The sequence below is a fragment of the Triticum dicoccoides genome, chromosome 2A (assembly GCF_002162155.2).
Source record: "Triticum dicoccoides isolate Atlit2015 ecotype Zavitan chromosome 2A, WEW_v2.0, whole genome shotgun sequence".
In the NCBI taxonomy this organism is placed as follows: domain Eukaryota; kingdom Viridiplantae; phylum Streptophyta; class Magnoliopsida; order Poales; family Poaceae; genus Triticum; species Triticum dicoccoides.
Genome location: NC_041382.1, coordinates 85,637,947 through 85,646,588, shown reverse-complemented (window position 1 = coordinate 85,646,588; position 8,642 = coordinate 85,637,947). Strand labels below are relative to the sequence as shown.

The window sequence follows — 8,642 nt, the reverse complement described above, 5'->3', positions numbered from 1 at the left end:
AACAGAAAAATGGATACCAAAAGAAAAAAAACCCGAAACCTTGAAGTACAACTATGCTATTTTCCTTTTCGGGAAGCACATACTGTGCCTTTTCACTTTTTTAGAAAGCACAATAGTGTCCTTCCTTTCTCATGAAGCATAACTATGCTTCTCATGGAAGTGCTGACTGTGTTTTCCCCCTTTTTCGGGGAAACACATCTATGCCTTTTCCTTTTCGGGAAGCACATGTTGTACTTTTTGTGGAATCACAACTGTGCTTGTCGCAAAACACATGTTGTACTTCTTGCGAAAAGCATTGCTTCTATTTTTTTGCACCAAAACCTAAGGAAAACTAAGCAAAAAAATAAATAAAACCAAAAACACGTGAATGAAAAAAAACACCTAAATCCCGAAGAAGGAAGGGCGGGCGTGCGACATATGGCAATGTCTGCTCGCTTCCTGTCCACCAAAAATAACCTCTAGGTTCCCCGAGAAGATACCCCCCCAATTGGTTGCTCTCGAAGAATATGAGCACCCAGGTGTAATACTCCTTCCGTTTTTATTTACTTCCTATATTGGTTTTGATCTAAGTCAAACTTTATAAAATTTGTTTAATTTATGAAAAACAATCTAAACAGTGACGAACAATGGCGTAGCTAAGCCCCAGGCAACAGGGCGGCTCAGGGCATGGCAGCAAGTTTGCTCACTGTCTGTACCAGATACAATGTTACAAGTTTGTGCTGTTCCATATTGTACCATTGAGGTTGGCCTAGGACATGACGTTGGGCTGGCTACGCGACTAATAGTAAATATATATGATATCAAAATATGTTCAGCGATGATTTTAAAACTATTAATTTGGTATAGTGGATAATTATATTTTTGTATAAATCTGGTCAAAGTTTGTACAACGCTAATATGCAAAGTAAATAAAAATGGAGTTTGGAGTGGGCTCTTCCCAGACCGAGGCCGCTCCAAGTGACTGCTAATATGCGAAGTAAATGAAAACAGAGTTTGAAGTGGGCTCTTCCCGGACCGAGGCCGCTCCAAGTGGCTAGGCCGAGCATGCCGGCCCACGAGATTTTCCCCTCCGGTTCGTCCGCTAGGGTTTATGGCCGCCGCGCCGACCCCGCGGCCGTGTGCGCCAAGTTCTGTCTCCCGTCACACAACCAGCAGCCACCGCGCGCCACGCCTCGCAGACCAAACCCACGCCGCCGCCGCATTCGCCCACGCGCGCACAGAAGATTCCCCTCCTCTCCTCCCCTCCCCTCCCGTAGCCATGGCGGTGGTGGACAAGGCGGTCGCCGGGGGCGGCGAGGCCCAGCAGCCGGAGCCGGAGCCGGAGCCGGCCGCCGAGGCCTCAACGTTCGCCGAGCTGGGCGTCTGCCGCGAGCTGGTGGAGGCCTGCGACGCCATGGGGTGGAAGCAGCCCACCAAGATCCAGGCGGGGGCCATCCCCCACGCCCTCCAAGGTACTACCAGCACCGCCGCCGGCCATTATTTGTGCAGTTTATGACGGTCCCAGGTCGTTGATCCTGAGCTCGGTCCTGCGTGCAGGGAGGGACGTGATTGGGCTGGGGCAGACGGGGTCCGGGAAGACGGGCGCGTTCGCGCTGCCCATCATCCAGGCGCTGCTCGAGCACCGCCAGCCCTTCTTCGCCTGCATCATGTCGCCCACGAGGTCACCATTTTCCCCCTCTCCTTGCTGAGATACGTTTCCTTCTCGGTAGCTTGTGTGGAAGCTTACCGCGCGGTTGTGGTGGTTCAGAGAGCTGGCTATTCAGATCGCGGAGCAGTTCGAGGCGTTAGGGTCGGCGATCGGCTTGGTTTGCTCAGTGGTAAGTGGTGCTGATACAATTGACTGTTTATTTAGTTCTGATATGGTTGTTTTCAACAACCGACTGGATGTTCATACTGCAACATGCATTGTGTCCTTGCGCGCATCATAGTTCTGATTACCTAGTTGTAATTGCTGGTTGTGAATTGTTGGCTACTCCCTTTGGTTGGCTTGCGGGCATAACACGAAGAGGAGTAATATCGGTGGCGCTGTTAGAATTTTTAGTATATGTAGCCTATTTCAATGTGGTGAAGCCAAAGCATAGCGGAACATGGTTATATCTAAAGTTCTAAAGATCATAACTAAATTGATTAAGTTGGTTGTTATAGGAGCCCATACCGACAATTTCAATGTTTGTTGATGACCTTTCTTCTCTGATTACTTCTGCTCAGTATAATTTGATGAATTTCTATCTTCTATTGCATTAAGATGTCTCTTGGTGACCATGCTACAACCTATTCAAATCAAGTATTCGTCATCAGTTATGTGACTATTGAGTTAAGTGAATCATTTTCAATTGAGATATTTTCCCTTTTCCAGCTTGTTGGAGGAGTTGACCGGATGCAGCAAGTGTTATCCATTGCAAAACGTCCACATATTGTGGTGAGTATCCTCTATTCAATCCTAACCTAAGACAATATAGGTTATGGATCCTTTGTGCTTTGAAATTGTAAGTGAGGCATGTGATTAAAATCCAGACTCGACCATCAACAAGGCTCATTTAAATCCCAAAGTGGAAAAGCTCGAGCATCAGTATTAGCATATATTAATTCTTTGGACTTAAAAAATACCCTTTTGGCCAACATGTGGCTTCTCCGGTTCTCCAATTAGCCAGCTTATCAAGCCTTTTAGTGCCCCTTTAACTTCCATTTCTAGTAATTCTGTTTGTGAAGGCTCTTGAGGGATTTATTGATCGATAATATACCTGAAGTTAATATACTCTATTCCAAACAAAGTGCATTTAGAATTATAGATTTTGCCCCATCAAAGTTTTATCAAGTTTTCAGGAAAAAAATATTAACAGATATCTATATGCACTATATTTTGAAATAGAGGGAGTAATATAAGCACTTTCAATTTGGAAAGCAACTGTGATGACAAGCGCATCCTTATACTCTGTATATTTTGATACAGAGGTAGTAAGACCCAAGACTCTCCATTTTTCTGAATTTAGCATATATAAGTAGCTTCTAGAGTCTAAAAGACATGGGACTTAGGTATACAAGATAAGGCCAAGACCTTCCATTGCATACACCAGTTGCAAGTAGCAGAGAAAAAAACACTTTTGTTCTCTTCCATGATATTTGAAAACTGTCTTTATCAGGACTTAGTTTGTTTTATTTATCATCTCCTCTAAAATGCAGGTTGGAACTCCTGGCCGTCTTTTGGACCATTTGAAAGATACAAAAGGTTTTAGCCTAACTAAAGTGAAATACCTGGTACGCATTCTTTGCACTTACTCATCTTTTAATTTATACATCATCCTGCTTTTTCATTTATGACTAGACCATTCTGATTGTTGGATGTCAGGAAAATGATTGGTATAGAACCTGCATTAAAGAAAGGAGTAATGTGAAATATAGAGAAGTGGCTTCTCACAAATCCTACCTCACCTGTTAAAGTGGAAACTTACATTTTCCAGGCGGTGTTCCCCTGAAGTGTTAAGCTAACCATCTAATATAATAAGATATCTTTTCATTTTAATTACTCAAAGCTTGTTTTGTCAAGCTGAACCACCCTAGCTTGTGTGTTGTGAACTAGAAATACTTAAATGAATCAGTAGTTGTTTACCATTGCTTGACTGGTTGGTGTAATAGTTTCTTAGTTGCAATTGCAAATGTGCTATAGTTACTTATCATAAATATATGTTGATTATATTGTCTGGAGCCTTCATTGTCAACTATTTCTTTACATAACTAGTTCATACCTCCACAATTTGGACCAATTATACCAGCTTGTTTAAACTGAGATGCTTTTGTTTTGACATGTGCTCAATCTTCTTGGTTTCTAGGTACTTGATGAAGCTGATAAATTACTTAATTTGGAGTTCAAGGAATCACTTGATGATATTCTGAAGGTCATTCCTAAAGAAAGGAGAACTTACCTTTTTTCAGCCACAATGACCAAAAAGGTTGGTGGGTATTCAGGCGATTTTGTTACGGTTTCATTCAGTGAGCCAAAAGGACTAAAACATCAACAATTTGCCATTGTTGTGTTTGTCAGATTGATGTGGCCTTGTTTACCACTTTGTTTGGTGATTGCACTATAAAGTCTTGAGAAATAGTGCACAGATTGACAGTTTGTCATATAATCACAATTATTATGGTGAACTGTGCATCATTTTGTATTTCTAGTACTACTACTTCAATATGCTCTTCCAAGCTGCAACAATGATGCTTCTAGTCATGAATAGCCTTAATTTTCTAATTGGTGCTTCACGGCTTTGCTACACATACATTTTTGTTAGCCTGAATGCAGAATAGCTTATGAGTTTTCTTTGCAGGTAAGCAAACTGCAACGTGCTTGTCTCCGAAACCCTGTTAAGGTAAAGCATCTATTTTAGGCATTCAATAAGCAGCAAAGCGTCAACAGAACAGGACCTTTTGGGCCGCCTTCTTGCTCTTACTAATGTAAGAGGAACTTTTTTTGGGACCAGGTGGAAGTATCCTCCAAATATTCTACAGTCGACACACTTAAACAAGAGTGGTATTTCGTTCCTGCAGATTACAAGGTTAATTCTTGAACTTCTTACTATAATAATGTAATTTTAGGAAGTGCCGAAATCCGTTTCTATACCTCAATATCAGGACCTGTAGTTCTGTGCCCATGTAACTTGTGTGATAAAATGCAGGCCTGCATTATCTTGTTAGTTTGACTTTTTTTGAACAGAGAATTTGGACTTCTATACATTTGATATTAGCAGTACTGATTAAAGCCTGTGTTGATGAAATCCTTGGGACTAAGATTCTCCTCTACATTTAATAAACAATCCTGATAAAGAATGCCCATGCTTATACCCTTGGACTTCAGGAGATTAGTTTAATTCACATACATGTTCTGCTTTGAGATTATATTTCTCTATTTAGTAACAGTGGCTCGATTACTGATTTCCCTTTATTCTTCTTTCGCCATTTCCGATTTCAGGATTGTTATCTTGTTCATGTTCTGAATGAGTTGCCAGGCAGCATGATCATGATCTTCGTGCGGACCTGCGAGTCAACAAGACTCCTTGCTCTCACTTTAAGGAATCTTGGTTTTAAAGCTCTCTCTATCAGTGGCCAGATGAGTCAGGTTTACTTCTGTAACTCTTCTATCAGACAGACAAAAGTACTTGATTTCCCCATTCAGTTATGCACCCTTTTGAGGCCGTATAAGTGAGCTCCATTATGGACATGTTAGTTTTCTTAACATAAATAATACTTCCCAAGGCAAATAATTTTTTAAATTCTTCTCTTTATCAGGACAAAAGACTAGGTGCTTTAAACAAGTTCAAAGCAAAAGATTTCAACATCCTTATCTGCACCGACGTGGCGAGTCGTGGTCTTGACATTCAAGGAGTTGATGTGGTTATGAATTATGATATTCCAATGAATTCAAAGGTTTTCTACCCTGTTTACTTCAGTACCTGTTGCCGATCATCGTATATTGCTTTTTTTATTGAGAAGATCGTGCATTTATATTTTGTCACTGATCTTAGATCTTATGCTGCATCAAATGCAGGATTATGTCCATCGGGTTGGTAGGACTGCGCGTGCAGGGCAATCGGGATATGCCGTCTCTTTTGTGAATCAGTACGAGGCTGAGTGGTTTAAGCTGATTGAGCAGCTCCTTGGTAATAGTTTTCCTCGTTGCTTGTGTCATCGCACACATAGCTGGAGATTTCTTTCTGAAGCCGTCCCCTATTTTTGCAGGAAGGGAAATTCCTGACCGGAAGGTAGATATGGATGAAATCCTGATACTTCGTGAGCATATATCAGATTCAAAGAGGATTGCACTGACGGTATGTACTTGGCGGAGCAATCAATTTTGAAGTGTCCATAATTGTCTTCCATAAATGCTATGACTGCTGCAGTGATACTAAAGTCACCATTTTGTTATTATTCGGCAGAAACTGAGGGAGGACGGTGGTCACAAGAAGAGAAGGAAGGCGGCGGAGGACGACGATGATGAAGAAGAGGAGGCCCCAAGAGGTCACCGACAGAAATCGAGGTCTTTCAAGAAATCATCAAGGCGGTGATAGCACTCGAGTGCAGATAAGTCGGAACCTCCTGCCTGATGACCAGTAGAATCCGTACATACAGCGCCACCTCGCGAAAGCTATTTATCGGAATTTTGTCTGTAGTTCTTCCGATGCACCAGCTATATTGTTAATTACTAAGTTGCACCAGCGCTATCTATGCTACCTTTGTTTGAAAGTCAGGCCACTTTGAGCAATAGCCAGTATTTCTCTGTTTGATACAAGATTTTACATCTAATCTATATGAATATTTCACCTTTACATTGAACTCATTCTCTCATGGATGAACTCACTGTCTGGTTACACTGCTGTAAATCAATTTTCTTCCTGCGTGTCCAATGAACTGCCACTTTGTAGGCGCAGAGTTGAAAAGGCAGCCGGCGATGTTGAACGTGGCCGGCCTTAGATGGAGAGATCGCTGCTTCTGAGCGCATGTGCGACATCGCTGGCGACGGTGATGCAGAAGAAGAGCCAGCCGAGGAGCGCTGCCCTCACCGTCTCTGCCAGTCGCGCCTCCAGCCTCCACGGCACCATGGCGTCCAACTCAGAGGCACTCCCTCACTGAATAAAGACCTATGGAGAGTAGAGGATGAAGAGTTGAAGAAGCAGAAATCCAGACGGGGAAAAGAGGATGAAGAGTTAAAGAGAGTAGAGCTTACCTTGATGAGGCGGAGCCTTCTTCCTTCCTGTCTGCTTTAACGGGCACGAATCTGGACCGACCTCTTGCTTGGAGTAGGAGAGCGTCATAAGGGCCGAAAGTGAAAGCTGAAGGAATTGGTGTTGCAACCGTGCAAGTAAAGCAACAGAGAAGAAACAGGTGGCCGGTGATGATGCCGATGGTAGCCATCGCCCATCCCTTTCACCGTCCAATCCATGGCAACGAATATCTCTTGTTTCTTATTCCATGCTAAAATATCAAAGCTCTAGGCGCTGTACAGTGTACGCTGCCAAAGAAATTCCGGGAGTGGACTCGCAAGTGTCCGAGATGCATATCCACAGGGGACGGGATCTTATCTCTACAAGAGATGGTAGAAACACACCAAGAGAGGAGATGAGACATAACGTAGGAATGTCTGGCGATTTTGGTTGAAAAAGCGGGTCTAGCAGAATCGTCTCCCTCACTTCAGTGGGATACATGTTGGGGATCGCTTCAAATCGAGCCGTTCCAAATGATTTTTTTGCCTCTGGATTTAGACATTTATTGAGTTCAGATTTTTTATGTCTAATCTATGTTTATCTCGAAGTGGAGAGGACAACCAAGAAATAAATAATCAAAATTCTTCTTGGTGAGGTCTATCTACTTCATTGGATTATTGTATTGATGATCGAGTCAATTATCATCTTTGGCTATGGTTTACTTTTATTCCGCAAAAGAAAGTCTTTGTTATTAAATGTTTCTAGAAGCGAAAGGGACTAAATATCTACTCCCTTCGTTCGGAATTACTTTTCTCGAAAATGGATGTATCTAGAACTAAAATACATTTAGATACATTCATTTCTGCGACAATTCATTTCTGCGACAAGTAATTCCGAACGGAGGGAGTAGTGCAGTAGAACTTATGGTGCATCACCTGCTGATTTTTAGGCGTCGAACTATGTATCCTTCATATTTGAAACCGACTATCCTCCAAGCTTCTAAATCTCGTCCGATACGACCGATATATCAGTTTAGGGGGCCTAATGATATAGATATAGCATATCATTTTGTACCATTTTCATACATACCATATGATATAGACAGAAATATCGACCAATATGGCCGTTATCGGAGGGGTATATATCGTTTATATTTAGAAGACCGATCATAGATGACAACAATTCTTTCTCGGAAATAAGTGAAAAATAAACAAGATTTTGTATTTACAACTTCAGAATATTATCAAAGTTATGCATAACGGTTTGTAAGAACACATATATAATGTATTGATTTTAATAAGGATTTTGTGAATCTTTTTCAAATAGTTTTTCGATTAACAAGTCAATACAGTGAGAACTAAATTTGTATTGACTTGTTAATCGAAGAAGATTAATGCAAAGAACAATGCAAAGAAAACATTGACACGGATGGTATATCATACGATATTTAGTTATATCGAAGAGAACAAATTTGAAGTTCTTTGCATTAATCTTCTTCAAACGTGTCTTTTTAGTACAAAAAATGCATGATGTCAATGTTTCACCTTCCAATCCATGGCAACAAATATCTCTCGATTTTTATGCTAAAAATCTGAGTTCTATGCACTGTATACTGGCAATGATAGCCCGGCGGCTGCTCAGGACATCTACAGCCAAGTAGGCTGGGAGTGGCCTCTCAAGTGTCCGAGATCTCAGGGCATCTACGACCGGGTGCCCAAATTGCTCGGGCGTACGTCCGGTCAGTGCCCGATCGCTAAACTGCGGGCTTCTCACATCGATTCTATAAGTCCAAGTTGACCGGCACTCCTAATATCCAGACTAAGTCTAAGGTGGGTATGGAAAGGCCTGGACGTGCCCCGACATGTTCGTCACATTGGTCGGGCCCAGCCTGGCCCATCCCGACCCCACAAATTGCCCCCTCCGGACGAACCCTAGACTGAAGTCAATTAGTTC

At 42.2% G+C, this 8,642-nt stretch overlaps 1 protein-coding gene and 1 long non-coding RNA gene across 2 annotated transcripts; one reads left to right on the top strand and one right to left on the bottom strand.

The window, feature by feature from the left end:
* The first annotated feature begins 1,126 nt into the window (after positions 1-1,126).
* Positions 1,127-6,321, top strand: LOC119353467 (DEAD-box ATP-dependent RNA helicase 10-like). The gene is made up of 13 exons (XM_037620090.1): positions 1,127-1,451; positions 1,537-1,660; positions 1,748-1,817; positions 2,357-2,419; positions 3,181-3,255; positions 3,828-3,947; positions 4,320-4,361; positions 4,473-4,547; positions 4,961-5,107; positions 5,278-5,415; positions 5,537-5,648; positions 5,728-5,816; positions 5,925-6,321. The coding sequence occupies exons 1-13, from the start codon at positions 1,259-1,261 to the stop codon at positions 6,051-6,053; spliced, it is 1,377 nt and encodes a 458-aa protein (XP_037475987.1). The 5' UTR covers positions 1,127-1,258; the 3' UTR covers positions 6,054-6,321.
* LOC119353468 lies at positions 6,225-7,305 on the bottom strand. The gene is made up of 2 exons (XR_005170434.1): positions 6,713-7,305; positions 6,225-6,626 (listed from the first exon to the last, which is right to left on the bottom strand). It is a non-coding gene; the product is annotated as an uncharacterized LOC119353468 (long non-coding RNA).
* Positions 7,306-8,642: the final 1,337 nt, after the last annotated feature.